Consider the following 22,925-nt stretch of genomic DNA (forward strand, 5'->3'; position numbering starts at 1 on the left):
TAAGTATTTGTTTATTGAAATATTGAAAAGCCCCTTCGTTATGGCATCCGTTATATAAATACATTTATAAAGACATTGTTCCCCAATTCCTCTCTCTGTATACGATTATCACATACCCAGAGCATTACGAGATATTCACAAACTTCTTATTTAACAACCCCAAGAATTTTACATTACCATAAACCAAACTCGACATATATTTTGTGCACATGTGTGTGTGTGTAAGACTTTGTACATATTTGCGACCGTGTGTGTATGTATGTATATATGCATTTCAATGTGTGTGCGTATGTATACGTATGAGTATGCAGAGGAACATGTATATATGCATATGCGAAAAGCACCAAATGTTTCACAGCTTCAATATGTGATAAAATATATGATAAATCCGAAATTTCGCAACCAGGTGCATATATATGCAAATAGGAACTACTGAGCGCACACACTTAGAATATATATGTGAATAAGATATATGTGCAGACATTCGTAAGTACGTATATGTGTAGAGACATGCGAATGTATGTATGTATATATGTATGTATGTATGTATGTATGTATGTATGTATGTATGTATGTATGTATGTATGTATGTATGCATGCAAGTATGTATGTATGTATGCATGCATGTATGTATGTATGTATGTATGTATGGATGTATGACTCTATCTATCTATCGATATATCTATCTATCTATGTATCTATATATGTATCTATCTTTCTATCTATTTATCGCTTTCTCTCTCTCACTCTATATCTACCTATCTTACTACCTATCTATCTATCCATCTATCTATCTGTCTTTCTATCTATCTATCTATCTATCTATCTATCTATCTATATATATATATATATATATATATATGTGTGTGTGTGTGTGTGTGTGTGTGTGTATGTTTGTATACACAAATTCATGAGCATACATACCAACATATTGAGGGTCATGTATGTGTGAGTAAACGATGTGTAAATATACATATACACACAAGAACACACATATATATATATGTGTGTGTGTGGGCCTGTGTACTTGTGTGTGTGTGTACATGTGTGCGTTTTAGTTTGTGTGTATGGATGGGTATGTGTCTGTGCTGTTGAACAATTTGCCAGATGCATTTCAGGATATATTTTATAATTTCATTAGGCAATTCCTATCTACCGTAAACTAAACATATTTTATTAGAAAATTGCTGACATTCTTCCCATGAAATTTCAGTCAACTTAATTTAATGAATTCACTAGGAGTATCGAAGTCTTGGCATGAGTTCACACTAGCAGCAACATTCCAAATGTTGTAATCCATTGAATTTAAATCTGATGAATGTTATGCACACTAGCCTCAATGTTTCATAATCATTAACAATGTCAGGTAGGCATACTTGAATTTTACAATATATTTTGTATTCATGTGTGTGTGAGTTTTCGTAGAATTTTTGCGCACGTGTGTGTATGTATGTATGTATGTGTCTGAGTTTGCAGGCAGATGTATGTGTTTGATATGCGCGCATTCGTATGTATCTCCTTGCGTCGATATATACGAATGTATGTATGTATGTATGTATGTATGTATGTATGTATGTATGTATGTATGTATGTACCTAAATATCGGTCGATCTAACTATCGGTATATCTATCTATTTGACTATATATCTATTTGTCTATGTAGCTATGTATGTATACATGTATGTATATATGTATGTCTCCATCTATTTTTATCGTATCTTTCTCTCTCTAACCATCTATCTATCGATCTACCTATCTGTTTGACTATCTATTTGTCTCTATCTATTTATTTATATATATATTTATCTCTCCATCTATCTACCTGTCTGCCTGTCCGTCTGTTTATATATCTATCTCTCTATCTATCTGTATAACTTGAAAAGCAATGTGAGAATGGAGAGGCAGGGTTCCTCTTTTGAAAGTTTCAAAAAATGTGGGTGAATGTGGCAGAGGTGGTTCGTGCGAGGGATGGAACCACTTTTGATTCTGTTAATCGAACAGAAAGAGAGAGAGGGAGCACTTTGCTCTGATGTCTTTATTATTTCCTTGCCTGTCTTTTCCGTAGGCTTTTCTTTCCACGGATAAACCTAATTTGGCTTCTTACATTCCTAAAATTTCTTCTGTGATACACAATCCCTTTTGATCGACTTCTTTTGGCCCCCGACCCCTTTTGATCGGAAGTTTACTTTTTTCCTCTTTTTCACTCCTTTTCTTTGTCATTTTCGAAAAGAAAAGCTTTACATTTGTATTTGTCCCTTCTGTGTTCAGCCTTGTGTGGTCAATAAAGTAAGTTATCTATCTATCTATCTATCTATCAATCTATCTATCTATCTATCTATCTATCTATCTATCTATCTGTCTGTCTATCTATCTAGCTAGCTATCTATCTAGCTATCTAGCTATCTACGCTTTCAAATGTCTGACAGGTTCCGACTAGACCACCTGAAGGCGCCAACGTGGCCATGGAGCAACGGCATCGGGTCGTCGAGATCGTATCTAGATAGGATACTGTGTAAGACAGTAGATAGAGATAGCATAGGATGTCCACAATTCTACATAGTTAGCTACACGGATCACAAACTTGTGACATGTACGCTAGAGTTAGGTAAGACACTTAGGCAGGGTCCCGGATACTGGAAACTAAACGCGTCTTTCCCATCGAGACAGGTTTTCAGAGACCGAATTAGCACACTAATAAAGAGGGCTTTGACGGGAGCCATCATCAACAACAAATGGTGGTTTGCCCTCAAGAGAGCAGTAAAAGCAGAAGCGATTAGGTACAGCAAAGCACTAGCCATAGATAGAAATAGAGTAGAGGGTGAGCTAGTTAAAAAGCTAGAACAGGCAATTAGAAGCGGCATCGCATCCGACGTTTTGGTGGCGAGGTTGGCCCTCGATAAATACTTCAACGCCAAACACGAAGGGTGTGCTTTCAGAGCTAGGATACGTGCTCTAAGGAACGAAGGTGTTGGAGCCGCGAGAGAGGCCCGGGTGGCAGAGGCGCAACAGGGCAACAAAGCCACCATTCAGTCTCTGGTAGATGAACAGGGGCGCGAATTGATCGAACCAAGTAAAATGTGTGAGGCCTTTCAACAGCACTTTGCCCGACTGTTCGGGACAAGTGGCGGGCAAGAACGTAGGGTGGACTTCAGTGCCTACCTACACAGCCTACCACGACTCTCGACAAGAGAGGCAGGGTGCTGCGAAGGTGCCATCACGGCGGCGGAAGTGCAGGACGCGATGGCAGAATGCTCGAGGGACAAGTCACCGGGTTTGGATGGTCTACTCTACGAGCTTTACAATTGTATGCCAGACTTGTTTGGAGATGTCTTGGTAGCGGTATACTGCAACTGGCAGCAAAACGGGTGCATTCCTGGTTTTGTGAGCCGAGGAGCCGTAACACTGCTGAAGAAAGATCTAAACAAGTGACATGTAATAGATAACTTTAGGCCCATCACTCAGCTTAATGCAGACCTGAAAATTTTGGCCAAGGTGCTAGCCAAGAGGTTGGCGCTTGTCATCGAGAAACTGGTCGACAAGGCGCAAGCATGCGCCGTGCCGGGCCGGACCATCCATGACAACCTCCACCTGATGCGCTACATCATAGACAGGGTAGTTAACGAACCTGGCATGAGTGGGGCGCTGATCAATTTGGATCAATCGAAAGCTTTCGATAGGATGGACCATCGATACTTGGAGGCAGTCCTCAGAGCGGCTGGCTTCGGTCCCGTCTTCCGCGGCTAGATAGCCGCTTTGTACAGAGGCATACGTTCGGTAGTTCGCGTAAATGGACATCTATCGAGACCTTTCGACATTGCACGTTCGGTCCGTCAGGGATGCCCCCTCTCGGCGCTTCTATACGTATTGACTCTCGAGCCATTATTGCGGAAGCTGGCAACTTTGAGGGGCATCCCGCGAGAACTGGGATGCGGGACGAGCGTGTCTGCATACGCGGACGACGTCACCGTCATTGTGTCTAGCCACGAGCACATCGAGCAGGTCGGCGAGACATTGAAAAACTACGAAGGGGTGACAGAAGCGAAAATCAACCGGGAAAAGTCAGTGGGCTTGCGACTAGGCACCTGGAGAAGCAAGCCCATGCCGTCCACCAGCGCCTCTGTCGTGCGACGCTGGACCGACGGTCCGGTCGAGTTGCTCGGGCTCTGGTTCGGTCCGGACCTCCAAGTGGAGAAGAACTGGAACGAGATAATGAGTAGGGTGGTCACTCTCGCCCGGCAATGGGCCGAGAGGAAACTGTCCCTAAAAAGTCGGGCGGAGGTGGCGAACACGTACATCGCGTCCGTCATCTACTACCGCCTGACCGTCGTACCTTGTCCCGACTCTACCATCACCAAACTAGAACGCATTCTCTTTCGCTTCTTGTGGAAAGAATGCGTCCCGATGGTCAGGCGATCCATTTGCTGTCAACACCCGTTAAAAGGAGGGCTGGGCATGCCGTGGTTGATGATGCGCAGACACGCGCTGAGACTGCGACATCTCAGGCTCTTCGTAGACGACGGTGAACAGGTGTGGTCGCCGTTTGTGAGGCACGCTTTCCCGCAGCTCGTCTCCATGACCGAACTGCAGTCGTGGATCAAAAAGAGGCCGAGGAAGGGCGAATGGCACCGCGAGTGTCGCGTTGCTCTCAAGCAACTATGCCGTCCCGGGTCGACCTTGAGTGACTCCATCACAACCCAAGCATTCTATAGGGGATTAGTGGAGGTGAGGTACGACGACGACCTCGGGGTGAACTTGGACGTCGACGACGAATACCTGACCCGCCTGTTAGGGACGACGTTCGGGCCAGGGCCTATGGACAACTTACAGAGATCCCTGGCCTGGCAGTGCTATCGAGAAGCGCTACCCGTTCGGGATAAGCTCTATAGGCATGGCTCGAGAAACACGGGGCCGACCTACCCGAGATGCGGTCAGAGCGACGAAACCGTTCTGCACGCACTCGTGCAGTGTCCAACAATTTCCGACCTGTGGGCTTATGTCGAACAACTGCTGTCACGTGTGGGACGAGTCGGTTTATCAGCTGAGTCTATCGTCAATATTATCACGCCTCCTTCCTTCAAACGGGAAGGAAGAGCTATTTTCATCATCCTTGTGGCTATGGCGAAGGAATGTATCTGGTGGACGCGTCTGAAAGGATTGGAGACAAACACTTTCCTCTCTGGTCAATCTCTCATCAACTTCTTCAAGTACCACTTGAAAAGGAAAGTGAGAGTAGAGAGGCAAGTTTTGTCTAGCGAATGTTTTAAAAAAAGATGGGTGAATGTAGCAAGGATGGCACGTATGAATGACGAAGCCACCTTGAGCATAATCCTATGAACTCAGAATTTGAAAACAGAGGGTTACCCACTTGCAAACAAATGTGGTAACATATAACAATATTGACCGATGTTACCGTGGTCTTTTTCGTCGGCTTTTCTTCCAACGGATAAACCTTATCTGCGTTCCCCTTTACATCGTACATCATGACACTGTGATACACGATCCCTATTGATAGTTTTTTCCTCTCCCCCTTTTTCCTCTTTTTTCTTCCTTTTTTATTTTTCTGTTCCTTTTTTTCTCTTCTTTTTTTCTTTGTTTTTCCTTCTTCCACTTTTACGATCCCTTTTGATAGAAAACCTACGCCACTTTTTTGTTTCTTGTTTATTGTTTTCTTTTTGTTTTTTTTCCTCCCACAAAAGAAAAGCTCTACCTTGTAATTTGTCCCATCTGTGTGCATCCCTGTGTGGCCAATAAAGAAACTTATTTATCTATCTATCTATCTATCTATCTATCTATAAATATATCTGTCTTGACTGACGTGATGCCGCATCGGCTCAGCAGGTGACCCCTTTTTTTTTCGAACATTTATTGTTTCAATTTCTGCACACAAAGTACCCACCTTTCGTTTGAGTGTGTTTTCAAGGGAGAAATTGACTCCTAGAGGCAGTTTCATACCTATTTACATATCTCTTTTCATCGATTTCCATGCCATATTTCTAAACAAATATGGCTAAGCGAAACCATGAAGCTGACCTCCCGACTCTACCAATGCTAGAGGCGAAGGAAGCTGAAAGCAAAGTCCTTCCGCGTGAACGCACACAGGCCTTTGATGGCACGAATGCTTCTGCTACTATAACCACTACGCCATCACCACCACAACCAATACGAATACTGAAAACAATTTTGCCGCAGCTTTGAAATTAGAGAAAACAGTCCTGTGCTTTTCCAAAGAAGAACCGCCCACCTGTAAAGCGATGTCTAAAAGGGACGACCTCTGCATACAACTACACACACCACAAAACATCGCAGAAAGAATCGAAACAAAAAATTCAGTTAGTTACAGAACGCTCAGTCTAAAAACAAAAGCTATACGAAAAGGCCGCTCAAGAAATGTTGAAAAATGTTTACGGCCTATATGGGCCATTAATGATTACATTACAAGGGGTGACAGATTTGCCACGACTGAAGTTCGATTCGACACTGAAGAAAGAGCCGAGGACATCTCCACTTTGAGTCCTTCCAATTTGAAAACCGGATTGGCCAAAAAGTTGAAATTCTTGCTGAAATTAATCCGATGATGTTCGAAAAAATTCTACATAGAATCCAATGAGAGAGGACATCGAAGGCAGAAAGCTACGTTGCTATGTTTGTGGTAGCAAAGCACACTTACAAATTAACCGCCCACTAGCACATAATCAATAACAACAGCAGCAACAACGACTACAAGATCACGAAAAACAAAAATAACCACAAGAAAACCAAAAACCGTGCAGAAAAACCAGCACTGTTACCCACACCGCCATATGCAGAACTAATTAAAAAACTCTACAAACAAATAGAGGAACTCAGCAACCAACAAGTCAGCCCAACCAAACAACATCACCACCAGCGCCACCAAGAACAGAAACAACACTACCATCACCACCACCACCAACAACAACAACAACTTCAAAGGAGGAAGAGAAAACCAAAAAGACTCATACCCCACCCCCAAAACCCACACGCCACACCCAAACTATCACGAATCAGCACCAACACCAATAACAAAGTCAACACACTCAGAAATAGACCCCAATACAATTCCCCTCCCACCTTCGGATCCTCCGATATGTCGTCAAATGAAGAAAACGACACAGGGGATTGGCAAATGTCCACAACCAATCTGGCAAAATGTTGTATATCATGCGAGAGGGAATTAGTTCGCAACAATAGAGGTGCGAGTCGCAAGTGAAGATAAGGCCAGGCAACACTCAACGTCACCCGTGAGATCAAACCAAGTGGTACTACTACCCATCTACTTAGGAAGGCGAACTTCCAACGTGGGGGTAGGAGAAATCCCGGCGTGGTCGACGTCGCCTTGCTGGTGGCCGCTAACGTTTTGGGCTTGGAAGATAAAGTGACAATCCTCCATGCCTCGAAAATTCATCAACAAAATTGGTAGGGTCAAGGCCCGGAAATATTATAACAGGCCGCAGCGCAAGATTACCTCAAATTGATTGCAGACATCATACGAGTAGGGGACGAAACGATCCTGAGATTAATGGTGGAGAGAAGAAAACCAAGCGATCTAAATGCCCTCCACCAGTGAAAACAAAAGCTCCCCCACCCGCTGCGGAATCAGCCGCACATCCTACTGCGCTAGTGGTCTAAGAGACAAGCAGGGAGGAACAGCAAAACATGAAAAGAAAAGAAGCAGAAACCTTGGACAGTGAATGAAGTGAAGAATCATGGAAGAAAAAGAAAGATCCCATCATTCTTCCACGGACGCTTTTCCCCAAACCATGTCCGCAGACACTGACTCCCAAACGGCTCCTACAGTCACCAGTCTCCAAACCTCCACCTCTTATACTAATCTCTCCCTCCCCACAGTTATAAACACACGCAGAGCCCTCAAGCTTCTCACACCCGTCCCTCATAAAAATTATATATATCTGCGTATGATGCAAACAATTACATTTTTTAAAATGAAATTGCCACTTTAACAAAACGCACAAACATTTACTAGTCCTGATATCAGTGGTGTTCCCACCCACATAGATTTTATCTATATAGATAGGAGCAACCACAAATGTTGAAAAAATATATTTCCAGAGAGGTTGGCCCTCCAAGAAAAAGTATTTCGACAGCACCATATAATAAACTCATTGTGTCCCCACCAACCACGAATGATGAGGAGGATTAACCATCCTCAAGGACTGTTATTTATCTTTTTGGTTTCCCTTAATGTAAGATATATAAGTGTGCGCGGCCTGGGTTCGATAAGAAAGTAAGGTTTCCTCAGTGACGATCTCAGGTCGCTTAGACGGGATGTTGTTGTTATTACTGAAGCCAGACTGTGAGGGCTGCAGACTTTCTCATTCCTGTTAAACGACTACGAGAAAATTATTTCTCTATGTGAAATGGCAGAGGTGGGTAGCGTCATGGTTCTTCTCAGGAAGGCTTTAAAGTTACAGATGAGAACAATCTTTGTTGACCCGGAGGCTGGTCGTCGTTGATGAGACGCACAGCAGTGGTAAGTCAGGTTGCTGACTGTCTACCCTCCTTGTAGTGTGGGACAGTCCGACGTTTTTCAATGTCTTGAAAATTCTCTAGGCATATAAAACACATTAATGATATTAGGAGACTTTATACAATCTGCGATGCACGCGTAGATTGTGTTAATAATTAATCTTGATTCTTTCACTGGTATTTTAATTTTAGTGCGTAACATAAACCACAGAATTTCGATGATCTCTTTCTAAAATTATTTCATACTTACCCTTGATCATTTCTGTATCCTGTCGATATATCAATCTTATTTTGGGACGAGAATATGAATTAAACACAGATTCGAAATAGAATATTTTATTCATATTATTTTCAAATATGGGAAGAATGTCAGCATATCTCGGAGAAATGTTTACATTGATTATATTGTCACTAGTGATTCAACTTTCCTTATTTTATCACTCATCAAGTATCAAAGGTGAATTAATCCACAGCTAAGAACGTAAGCATGGGCAAAATGATGCTGAACTCTCTGCAAGGCATACTATTCTGCAAGGTCTCCGTTAAAATCTTTTCATATGGCTCTCAATGTCTGAAACAATGCCATCCGTTTTGGGAAAGATGTAAGTCGATTACATCGACACCAGTGTTCAATCATTTATTAATGTTGTGTTTTATTCCATAAGCCAAAGACAGAAATGACAGTAGTAACATATGTTTCTGTTTTCCATTTAAATTCCGTTCAAAAGTTGTACTCACCTTCATATCCTAGAGCTTTGGCATAGTTGTTCTCAACAGAGGGCGAAATAATCTGCATGCCTCTCATTTCAGCAGCTGGAGGTTTCAGTATTTACACGAAATAGATGAACTATAGACCAGGTAGTTACTTTCGAATTACTCATCGAGCGTGTGCGAAGCTCTCGTTTGGAGACGCTTGCTGGCTATATTGACATCAGTAAGTCTTTTCACTTGATGGACAGGGATGTGTTCAGAGGAATTCTGGTGTTACGAGGCATAATTCTGTAGCGGTTAGGCTGATTGCGACCTTCACGCAATTCATACTGCAGCCAGCATCTGACTGATTCCCACTCCGATCTGGCTCCGTCAGGGATGCTCCAAATAAAACCAGTATCTGCATGTCCAGGATATTTGACCGGATGGTGAAACATTGAGTTCTGGTGCAACCATAGATGTAACTAAGCTTACAGTCCTGAATTTTGAAAATGTTTCAGGTAATATATGTTGCAGTGCTTCTCAATATCTCAAGGAATGCACTCCTTTCACTAAGTATAGAAAGCTGAATCAATTTGCCTTAAAGTTTCTTCTGACGAAATCCAGTCCTACGTTGGTTTCACTAAGTTGATTTGCATTTTGAAACCACGACGGATAACATTATAAAAATGGTACTATACATAGCTACAAGGTATATGTGTATTCTTGAAAGTATCAATATTTCACTACTTCCTTATTCTGCCATTACAAGGAATGGATAACGTATACCATAGAATATTAAATTACCAAATGTAGCTCACTACAAAATCACTGAGGTAGAAGTAAGTATATAAAAATGGTGTCTTAAATCGAAGACACTTGCGTGGCTATAAACTTCTGCAACGCAGAATAGCCCAACAAAATTTGCCTGTAAAATCTAATCTGTTTAAATTTTTACGTTCAGAAGTTTGGCTCGTTATACGTTGATGTATATTAAGATGAAATCATTTAATGCTACATAAAATTTATTAATACCCAAATCTGTTTGGCGGGGGATCTTGGTGCTGCTAAGAAAGGACGCAAACAGCGGGGATAAAATAGACAATTTCAGGCCCATCACTCTGCTTAATTGACATTTGAAGATTTTGGCGAAGGTATTAGCAGAAATGTTGGCGCGTGTCGCGTGTGGACTAATCGGGAAAGCATAAACTGGCGGCATTCACGGCAGATCTATCCAGGCAACCTCCATCTTATACGCTATACACACATGCATACATACATGCTTACATACATACACACGTATATACGTGCTACATATAAACATACACACGTACGTACATACATACCTGCCTATAAATGTGGGCATATATACATGTATGTGTGGTTATCCATACAGGATGCCACGAACGGCTATTCAATTAAATCCAATACAGCCAATTAAATACACAGGATGTCAGGGACCACAGTACTCGTAACAAAACAACATTTATAGTCAATTTTGACAACAGAAGCTATCAAAATAAGGAGTGTCCTGATTTGATATAATAGGTAGACACTAGTGTTTTGAAGCAGCAAATAATTGCTAGAATACAGTAAAGACGAATGATCAGTGAAATATTACCTTTCAAGTAATGGCTGATGGAGGAAATAACTGATTCATTGACAAAGATATAGCACATTCCATTCAAGAATGTCTTTTAATAGATATTTTCCTTGATTCACGTGCCCATTTCTAAATTTCTACTCTTCAGTTAATAATTAATCTTGATTCTTTCACTGGTATTTTAATTTTAGTGCGTAACATAAACCACAGAATTTCGATGATCTCCTTCTAAAATTATTTCATACTTACCCTTGATCATTTCTGTATCCTGTCGATATATCAATCTTATTTTGGGACGAGAATATGAATTAAACACAGATTCGAACTAGAATATTTTATTCATATTATTTTCAAATCTGGGAAGAATGTCAGCATACGTCGCAGAAGTGTGTACATTGATTATATTGTCACTAGTGATTCAACCTTTCTTATTTTATCACTAATCAAGTATCAAAGGCGAATTAATCCACAGCTAAGAACGTAGGCATGGGCAAACTGATGCTGAACTCTCTGCAAGGCATACTATTCTGCAAGCTCTCCGTTCAAATCTTTCCATATTGCTCTCAATGTCTGAAACAATGCCATCCGTTTTGGGAAAGATGTAAGTCGATTACATCGACACCAGTGTTCAATCACTTCTTAATGTTGTATTTTATTCCATAAGCCAAATACAGAAATCACAGCATTAATACATGTTTCTGCTTTCCATTTATATTTCAGATACAGTGAGGTTGCAGTCGGACCGTGTTCTTCGACAGTCTCGTAAGTTCTTCGCTACCGATATATTTCTATCCTCACTCTGGTTTATACATAGTATTTTCTCACATATTTCATTTGACAATCCTTATTGCTGATAATTACCATGTATGTAATACCTTGCACAACTCTCTCTTTCTCTCTGGTTGCTCACTGACTACCCATTAGGAAAACACTGATAGGCAGGTAGAAGTAAGTATATAAAAATGGTGTCTTAAATCTAAGACACTTGCCTGGGTATAAACGTCTGCAACGCAGAATAGCCCGAGCAAATTTGCCTGTAAAATCTAATCTGTTTAAATTTTAACTTTTAGAAGTTTGACTCATTATACATTGATGTATATTAAGATGAAATCATTTAATGCTACATACAATTTATTAATACCCAAATCTGTTTGCCGGGGGATCGTGGTGCTACTAAGAAAGGACTCAAACAACGGGGATAAAATAGACAATTTGAGGCCCATCACTCCGCTTAATTGAGATTTGAAGATTTTGGCCAAGGTGTTAGCAAAAATGTTGGCGCGTATCGTGTGTGGACTAATCGGCGGCAGATCTATCCAGGACAACCTCCATGTTATACGCTATACATACATACATACATGCATACATACATATATACATACATACATGCATACATACATGCTTACATACATACACACGTAGATAAAGGCTTACATACATACATACACAAGTACGTACATACATACCTGCCTATAAATGTGGGTATATATACATGTATGTGTGGTTATCCATACAGGATGCCACGAACGGCTATTCAATTGAATCCAATACAGCCAATTAAATACACAGGATTTCAGGGACCACAGTACTCGTATCAAAACAACATTTATAGTCAATTTTGACAACAGAAGTTATCAAAATAAGGAGTGTCCTGATTTGATATTATAGGCAGACACTAGTGTATTGGAGCAGCAAATAATTGCTAGAATACAGTAAAGACGAATGATCAGTGAAATATTACCTTTCAAGTAATGGCCGATGGAGGAAATAACTGATTCATTGACAAAGATATAGCACATTCCATTCAAGAATGTCTTTTAATAGATATTTTCCTTGATTCACGTGCCCATTTCTAAATTTCTACTCTTCAGTTAATAATTAATCTTGATTCTTTCACTGGTATTTTAATTTTAATGAGTAACATAAACCACAGAATGTCGATGCTCTCTTTCTAAAATTATTTCATACTTACCCTTGATCATTTCTGTATCCTGTCGATATATCAATCTTATTTTGGGACGCGAATATGAATTAAACACAGATTCGAACTAGAATATTTTATTCATATTATTTTCAAATATGGGAAGAATTTAAGCATATGTCGGAGAAGTGTGTACATTGATTATATTGTCACTAGTGATTCAACTTTTCTTATTTTATCACCTATCAAGTATCAAAGGTGAATTAATCCACAGCTAAGATCGTAAGCATGGGCAAAATGATGCTGGACTCTCTGCACAGCATACTATTCTGCAAGCTCTCCGTTCAAATCTTTTTATATTGCTCTCAATGTCTGAAACAATGCCATCCGTTTTGGGAAAGATGTAAGTCGATTACATCGACAACAGCGTTCAATCATTTCTTAATGTCGTATTTTATTTCATAAGCCAAATACAGAAATCACAGCAGTAATACATGTTTCTGCTTTCCATTTATATTTCAGATACAGTGAGGTTGCAGGCGGATTGGGTCCTTCGAAAGTCGCGTACGTTCTTCGCTACTAATATATTTCTATCCTCACACTGGTTTATACATCGTATTTTCTCACATAATATTTCGTTTGACAATACTTATTGCTGATAGTAATCATATTTGTGATACTGTGCACATATTCTCTCTCTCTCCCTCTCCCTCTCTCTTTCTCTCTCTGGTTGCTCTCTGAGCAAACAAGTTTTGAAAATATTGTCTCGTCTTCTCTATTGACGGTCTAGATGGGTCCATAGTAACCACCAATGCATCGTGCCTATACAAACTTCACTTGGTATTACGGAAATACATGAGGAGTCGCTGGCTGAGGTATGGTCCCACCAGATCCGTAACCTGAGCAGAGTAAGAGGGGCCCATAGATATATCAAACAAATTGTTGCTATTATTATTATTATTATTATTATTATTATTATTATTATTATTATTATTATTATTATTATTGAAGGTTTATCGGTACCAAAGCTTATCATCGAAGGAAATTGGTACCTTCCTAGCAGTTAGAATTACGTCTATTTCTTAGAGGGTCAGGTTAGAAAAGTTTTTAGCTAGAATAAGAGCTTCGTTAAGGAGATAGGGGATACAGAAGTGTAGTAATTGTTGATAAGGAATTGTAGGAATGAGGATGTTTTTGTATATTCAGGGAGGTGAAACTAGGTTATAAACTCACCTGTTCAAGAAAATGACATAGACCAATTGGATACCTTGCTTAATCACGTCCAAATATACGGCACGGAACTCGCCACGGATAGGCTTGCACCGTGGAGCTAGTGCATCGAAGAAGAATACGACCATTGTAGACTGACCAGTAGGGAGGCAGAGTATATGTGCGTACTATCGCATGCAGCGGATGGCTATGAGGTGGACGGTTGCGGACTGATATTCTCGATATAGATTGAGACACACACACACTCACACACACACACACACACAAACATACACACACACAGTACACACAGCGTTTGTGAAGTCTTTGAGTAGAACAGATGGCAGTTATAAGTAAATATGCAGGGCGTTCTTACTGTTGAGCATGAAGAAGAAGGTATTTTCGACGGGCTTCAATTTTCTGAGACAAATGAACGGTCATCCTTTACACTGGTTGCAAAGATATTACTTGGCAGTTCATAAAGCAGGTAACCACTTTGAAATTGTAGAGAACATGCTTTCTTTTCTTTTAACTTCACTCTAATATCAATCAAAATATCAATCTAATATCATCAATCTAAAATCATCAAAATGCATTACCTTCAGAACCACTTTGATAATTTGTCACACTTAGTTGTTAACCAGCAATGAACAAAGTGAACGATTATACCTAGATTTAAAACTATGAACACTGGGATACGAATATGATGATGTATACCTGCAACACCATTCAATGCGATTATTCTGAGGCAGATCACCAGAGAACTTCACTCAGTCGCCGCTTTCGTGAGACGCCTGAGTATCTAGGCTTGGGTCACTTCTCTTTGATTACATGGGTGTAATTTATTTAGAAATATATAACTGCTACCTGAACATGTTGGATAAAGAAGAAAAGTAACAGTAAATAATTGAAGGCATCAATCCTTGCATGCTTTTGGTTGCTGCATACAAAGAAAAGATCTTGGCAATCGGAGCAGATAACAGAAAACTGGGAGAACTGATGGAATATGAAAAATCAACCATAGATATTGACATGAAAGTAGATCTAATATGCTAGGCTCCAAATCCCGTGTTATCTAGTGGTATCATATCTTCAGTAATCATATAAAGCATATATGATTCGATCCCCCACAAATTCGTTACATATTGTACATATTGAAGAGAACTGATTCGTGTCTGCACAGATATACGAAAATGATTACCTGCAGGGTTAGCTAATGCCCCTAGATAGATGCACATTATGTCTCTAGCGAACGTGGTAGTTTTAAGTGTAGTCGGTACTGAAGGTGAATAAGTTGAATAGTATCGGAGGTTGTTGTTAAATTCTTTTGGATGTAGGAAGCAGCGGAAGGCTTTACACAAATCATAGGAAACTTTAGTATGGCCACCAGACATTGTTTATGGTTATGAAACATATGGCTAGTGTACTTAAACCTTACCAGATTTAAATTCAGTGGAATACATTTAGATTTTTACTGCTAGTAAGAACTCATGTCAAGTCTTCGATGCGCAAGTTGCCTGAAATTCTATCGAGAGCTTTCAAACATTTTCTAATAACGTAAATTTAAACTATACTAGATTGGAATTGCTTCAGGTAATTATAAAATATATCCTGAAATACCTCTTGCAAATTGTTCAACTGCAGACACAAACACGCGCACAAAAAAAAATCATACACCCATATATGGATGTACCTATGTATATTTAGACACCACTTATACACACATACATGCCCCTACATTTGTCAATATAAATACCCATATATATGTGTGTATATGCATTTGTGTTTCATTATGTGTTTGATGTGGAGTGTTATGTCTGCTCTATTTTTGGAAAATCTCTTTGGTTTAATAACCCACTCGTAATGTTACTGTAGTCTAAGGAAATCTAACATGAGTGTGATAAGAGTCTGCTAGACTGGTTCTTACCTAGTTTGGAGATGGGTGTAGATGACATTTTATTATAGAAGGCTTACGCAAATGATAGCTGGGAAAAGGATCTAAGAAGTTAGTCTCTCCAGGCAAGCTTGTCCTAATATTACAAGCGATGCCATCTAAAGTATATAACATATTCGTATCTAAAACAACACCCTACATCTTTCCACCTCATGCCTAACTGTCTTGTACGCATTTATTTTTCTTTATATTTCTTTCCTTCACTTTTTCTTCACCATTAGTTCTTTCTTTCTTTATTCTTTATCATTAACTTCTTAACGATAAGAAAGAATAAATGATGCCCCCTCCCAGATATCCATTCTTATAACCCTACTATAATAAAATATCATATACACGTCTACCAGCCTACTAAGAACAAGTCTAGTAGTGTAGCTGAACTTAAATGACATATTACTCCCTCTCACAAACCATATTCTTAAGCTCTACTATGTCATTGTTGACATCGGAAAAGTTCAGCAGCGTCCCAGTTATATTCTCGTGGTATTCTTTTTATTTGTAACATAACTTTCCATCTGATGATTACTGCATCCTTTTTTTGGAATGGTTTAATGTTCTCATTCCTCTATTAAAAGTTGCTAAAGCTAAATTATCAATTTAATAAATTCAGTCAAAAACACCACCACAAGCAACAATAACTAACGCTACGCAAGGTCGAGATCGTTTACAAGCTCGTATTAGGTTGTCTTTGTTCATGTCGGACATGAATCGAACTATGGCAGCTTTCAAAGAATCTTTGGTGTTATGGGGGATGCTATGTGTGTGCTATGGTGGGGTGCTATGAGGTGGACATTTCTCTCAAAAACGCTCCATACATAGTAGTCCAGTGGATTGAGATCTGGAGACATAGGAGGCGAAATGTTGGGAATGATGTGATCATTTAAATTGTCGGTTATCCATTCTTGTATCATTTGAGCCTTGTGTGATGGTACACAAACTTGTTGAAAGGCATAAGTCCTTCCATTGCATACACTGTTGATCTTAACTTTATTCAGAACGTCAATTTACGCAGCAGCATTCATTCTAAGGCCTTTTGGAAAAGGTTGAGGAGGCATCACATGTCCTTCACCAAGAATCATGACACTTGCAGGAGATTTTGTGTGAATTCCTCTTAGAACCTCAGGCGGGTCTACACATATGCTATCTGTCATATCTTGTTAGATTTCTGGTCCTAGTCAAAGTTTTCTCATTTGAAAAATCCAATAACACCATTTCTCATGGATTTTTAAGTTTGTTCGAAATTCTACTGGATCCGATTAAACGGTTTTCTTTCGATTTTCTGACATGAATTGACCTCTCGTCATTACGTAATATTTGTATCTGATGTCTCCATGTACAACATTTCTGACTGCTTTTTCTGACACATGAAATCATTTTGCAATTGTTCTCATTGACTTTCCTGGATTGTCTCCAATGTTTTACTTAACCTCCTAAATGAATTCAGGTGTTCTGATTAAATGTTATTTTTTTAATGTTTTGATACAAGTGACAAGCTTTCATCTTCTTTCTCTAACTCACACCGAATCTTATGGGTAAAAGATCATGCAACATTCAGAAACCAAGAAATTCCTAGATCACCATGCTTAGGTTTCAAAGCCATAATCACAGCATGCTTTTTCATTTCATCAGTAAGCATAAGGCCTGTTATTGATATTTTCTGAACTAGAAGTTTAAAAAATAAGTCAAGTAAAATAATGATAAAAATGCATGTGTCCCCAAAGATCGTCCGCACCTTATATACATAATTTGAATTTCATACCCAAACTATTGGGTTTAAAATATCCAGTGTACTGCATAATTACCCCCCTCTCTCTCATATATAAATATACATGCATACATACATACATACATACATACACACACACACACACACACACATATATATATATATGCATGTATTTATGTATGTATGCATATAGAATGTGTATATATATATATATATATATATATATATATGGCATGTATTTATGTATGTATGCATATAGAATGTATATATATATATATATATATATATATATATATATATATATATAGGTTTTCTTTATTTGTGAATTAAAGCTACCATCGGTTTCATGTTAAGAAAAGTAGGAAAATATCCAAGAATATTAACAATTATCAACCCGATCATATGGAGAAAGGTGTTCGTCTCCATTTTTGATAAACAAATTCCTTTCTTTCATGGGATTTCTCGCGAATCCGCATAATTGAAACAATGAAACAATGAATCAAGGAACGCTACTGTAGATCCACTATTTCATTGTTTCATTTTGTTAGTATATAGTTGTTGATGGATTGATATATCTACAATGGAATATCTAAATATCGATACATTGTAATCGGGTATAATTTTGTATATGCCATTCACTTTTGCTATAGTTTAGGTGGGATCTGTATATGTATGTGACAAAAATGCTTGTGTTCAGCTTCACACGTTTACACCCCAAGTTGAATAATGACTGCAAGCAGTTTGCCTCTCTCCATTCTGTAGATGCAAGCGATATATATCGTGATATAAATGAACACAAAGGGTTGCTGTTCAAAATATATTTAATCGGCCGCTTTTATGTTTGCAATGTCTGAGTAAGTGCACAAAGGTGGTAACCTGCAAAAAAATTATTAGTATACAGCAAAGGGGAAATTCTTTAGAAGGATTAATATATCTTTTATTATCATCACCATCACTTCTATCTTCAGTGTCATATCAAATATAATCCTTTCAATCACGGTAGGGTAGGATGACCAAAAATTTCAGCAACTGCATCCCGATTATTGCAAACATGTTACTCGAGTTTAATTTCAACATCACCTTCATCATCATTGGACATATGCTTCCTTACTACAAATGTAAAATGATGTGCAACCCACCAATTTATACCCTTTGTATATGCCACCATATCTAACTGTCTGTCTATGTATCTATCTTTCCGTCTATCCATCTATCCATCTACCAACCTTATCTATCTACACACGCAAGCGCAAACATACACACACATACATGTATATAATCATATATGTATATACATATACATACATACATACATATATATATATATATATATATATATATATATATATATATATATATATATATATATAGTTCACTAAGTAATGATATCTGAATGTGTATGATGCGAATTTAGTTTATGATATAATAAAACACAATGACTGAAATACTTTTTATGTTAATTCAAATAACATTGTAAGAAGTAACGGAAGAATTTGACAACATATATTGTGAGTAGGTTCTTGATTTCGCCATTCATAATTTCAAGAGATGATGAAGTTTTCCAACTCACGAAGTACCAGCATGAAGCTGACTGTAATAAATTATTCACATACGCCAATATTTTGTTACTCTTTTACATGTTTTACTTGACTGTTACAATTATTGTGAACCACTTTGGATAATTTTAGTTAAACGAATCGTGTCTATAGTTCCTTTACTTTAACGCTAACTACGCAGTCTATCTGTCTATTTTGTCAGAATGCTAGATTCTAGCTTAAGAGGACAAACGAACACTGGTTGTCAGGACAGCGTTGGCTTGACTAATAGGACAAGTTACTCTCGCCTTGTCAACCTACTTAAGCGATATAGGCTGGCAAATCGATTCAGTCTGGATTATCCGAGCATTCCAACGTGGACTTCGAGTAATAACGACGGATCAATCCGGTCTTATATAGATAGAATTATAGTTAATATTAGAGGTGTCTTTTGGGTGTAGCTTCTTCATGTCGCTGTATAGCTTCCATGGGATTTTTACATAAGTGAGGACACCTTCTTCAATATAACTCTGGAAGATTCTTGCTTACAGGTTGGGCACAATCACGCCCGCCAAATACATGTTCGTGTTCATGAATACTATCATTACCGTTTCCGTTTTTCCCAACAGGTTTAGTGGCCTGTACCAGGCCAACTCTTTTTCGTTCCTTTGCTTTCTATCAGCTTTTCAGCAGTGGCTTTCCTGGCTCTTTTTAGGATTTTCTTTTCCCTTTTTGGGAATGTTGTCGGTAACCCCTAATTTGAGCAACATTTTCACCTACCGAGTTGCTCAGGTACTTTCACTCTATGACCTCAGCATTAATTTGCTTGCTTCATCTAGACCGTGTGTGGTGGCCCCTTTCTGGATATCGACAGTCTGGAGCCTGCCGGGTGTAACACTATTTGCAACAATGGCTTCAGTTTCATTACCACCGTTATTCACAATATTTTGTTTATTCATTGTCACTCATATGAGGCTGCTATTATCAGGTTATGCAATTACCAGTGTATTCATTGTGACACCATCACTAGATGTATCATTAATCTAGACATGGGGAGACTCGGGGAAACTCTACCCGCTTTTTTCATTATTATTATTATTATTATCATCACTGATATCACTGATATTCCTGTGCTATCAGAGTAGTAGTAGTTGTAGTATTTGTAGTATTAGCATCTGCAGCATATTATCATTATTTTAATTTTTATCATTAACACCATCACCACCAATACCGCTGTTATTATCATTATTACTATTTCAATTTATTATTTAAGGATTTTGTTAAATGTTCTTATTTTCTTGTACTTGGGATAATCATACATATGTGGATTTTGAAAGAAATGGGGGAGGGAAAATAGCACCTTAGTGATTCTACAGGTCTATAAATAGATTCGGCAGTTGGTGGGGAGATCAGCCATAGGGACAAAAGAATCTTGGAACATTTTGGGTCAGCGGAGGTCAAATGTGTTTACTACTACCAGCAACCGCTGGAAGCGCTGATTTTGCCCTTGAGAAGAGGCAATTCAAACTGTTCTATTTGTAATTTATTGCAGAGAAAACAATAATGTATATATGTGGATTTTGAAAGAAATGGGGGAGAGAAAATAGCACCTTAGTGATTCCACAGGTCTATAAATAGATTCGGCAGTTGGTGGGGAGATCAGCCATAGGGACAAAAGAATCTTGGAACATTTTGGGTCAGCGGAGGTCAAATGTGTTTACTACTACCAGCAACCGCTGGAAGCGCTGATTTTGCCCTTGAGAAAAGGCAATTCAAACTGTTCTATTTGTAATTTATTGCAGAGAAAACAATAATGTATATATATAGGCTGTGTGGTAAGCAGCTTGCTTACCAACCACATGGTTCTTGGTTCAGTCCCACTGTGTGGCACCTTGGGCAAGTGTCTTCTACTATAGCCTCGGGCCAACCAAAGCCCTGTGAGTGGATTTGGTAGACGGAAACTGAAAGAAGCCCGTCGTATATATATATGTATATATATGCGTGTGTGTCTGTGTGTCAGTGTTTGTGCCCCCAACATCGCTTGACCAACTGATGCTGGTGTGTTTACGTCACCGTAACTTAGCGGTTCGGCAAAACAGAACGATTGAATAAATACTAGGCTTACAAAGAATAAGTCCTGGGGTCGATTTGCTCGACTAAAGGCGGTGCTCCAGCATAGCCACAGTCAAATGACTGAAGCAAGTAAAGTAGTATATCTATATATACACATATATACTGATATTCACGTTGTTGATTTTATAATTATTATTTTTATTATTATTATTAGTAGTAGTAGTAGTAGTAGTAGTAGTAGTAGTAGTAGTAGTAGTAGTAGTAGTAGTAGTAGTAATTGTACTGGTAGCAGCCGCGGTAGTATTAGTATTAGTATTAGTAGTAACATTCGTCTTAGCCGTACTTCGACCATCTTCGAAAGCTATCATATCCGCTTCCTGATTTATTCTGGTTACAGTGCAAGAGTTACAGTTGTGGCCGGTGTTAGTGTTGTCGCTGCATTAACCTATGCTATGATTATATATATATTTTGACAGCACTGCTTATATGCGTTATTCATGCAGATTGAATTAAGTTTACGCTTATTAGATGAAGTAACATTAGATTCTATACTGGGCGGAGAAGAGGAGGATAATTTCAGGGTCGATTTTTTAAGAATGAGTGGTATTTATGATGAGATGAGAAGTTAAGAGTCTACTATTGTAAAAAAAGATTCTGTCTAAGCTCCTAACGTTTAAATCGAATTCGAGTGTAAACCAGAGAATCAACGTTCTTTCACCTTCATTAGGCAATATAGGGGAAGTTTAATCTATCTCATTTGTTAGAGGAGAGTTCCGGCACTCAGTGTTCATTATCAGCTTCAATTTCGACCGAGAGTTATACGGGTAAGCGTAGGACGGTCGAGAGCGTCCTGGTCGAGGTTCTTTTAGGTTTGTAGCAAGCTTTCATTGTGTATGTCTACACTGGGAGACTTTTTACGTGTCCATAGTGGGGTATGCCCCACACCCGAGATTGAGTTTAGAGATGTGTGTCTTAAGCTTAGTGCTTGCTATATATTTAATTTACTGGGAGAATCAACTGGCGTCTGGTTATTGTAAGTAGAGTGGCTATTGAAGATTTCCTACGTGGCTGAGAGATCTGATATCCGGATAGATACGCCTTTCGTTACACTATCGAACGTGATTAACGTTTATGTTAATGTATCAGGGATACTGATTAGGTTTAAGGTAGGGCTCTATAGTGAAGATTTTAAATCTGAAATAACATCTAGAACATTAGCTGCTTTTTAAGTCTTTTCAAATGTGATGGATAAATTACAATTAGCAAAGATGTTTAGTAAATATGTTCTAGTTTTCGCTATTCTGGTCTAGATAGGCACATATTAACCAATAATACAATGGCCCTATACAAACCCCACTTGGTATTAGGGAAATACATGCGGAGTCGCTGGTCAAGGATTAGACCAACCATATCCATGATCCGAGCAGAATCAGAGGAGCTCAAAGTTATATCGAAGAAATTGTTACTATTATTATTATTGATGGTAGATCGGCACCAAAGCTTATCATCGAAGGAAATGAGTGTCTTTCTAGAAGTTAGAATTACGTCTATTTCTTAGAGGGTCAGGCTAGTTAGGTTTTCAGCCAGAATGTGAGTTTTGTTATGGAGGATAGGGGATACAGAAGTGCAATAATTGTTTGATATAAAATTGTAGGAATGAGTAAGTGTTTTTATTTTCAAGGAGGTAAAAGATGGTTATAAAATTACCTGTG

The 22,925-nt window shown here is 38.8% G+C and overlaps 2 protein-coding genes across 2 annotated transcripts in view; both read left to right on the forward strand.

Annotated features, from left to right (window-relative positions):
- Positions 1-22,925, forward strand: part of LOC115214756 (neprilysin-2-like) — a 214,764-nt gene that overhangs the window by 84,955 nt on the left and 106,884 nt on the right. The window lies entirely within an intron of this gene.
- Positions 1-22,925, forward strand: part of LOC115215068 (neprilysin-11-like) — a 73,101-nt gene that overhangs the window by 30 nt on the left and 50,146 nt on the right. The window contains exons 2-3 of the mRNA XM_029784219.2: positions 11,519-11,560; positions 13,242-13,283. Coding sequence (XP_029640079.1) covers positions 11,519-11,560; positions 13,242-13,283 — 84 coding nt within the window. The remainder of the gene's footprint in view (positions 1-11,518; positions 11,561-13,241; positions 13,284-22,925) is intronic.

Source organism: Octopus sinensis, linkage group LG8, assembly GCF_006345805.1.
Source record: "Octopus sinensis linkage group LG8, ASM634580v1, whole genome shotgun sequence".
NCBI lineage: Eukaryota > Metazoa > Mollusca > Cephalopoda > Octopoda > Octopodidae > Octopus > Octopus sinensis.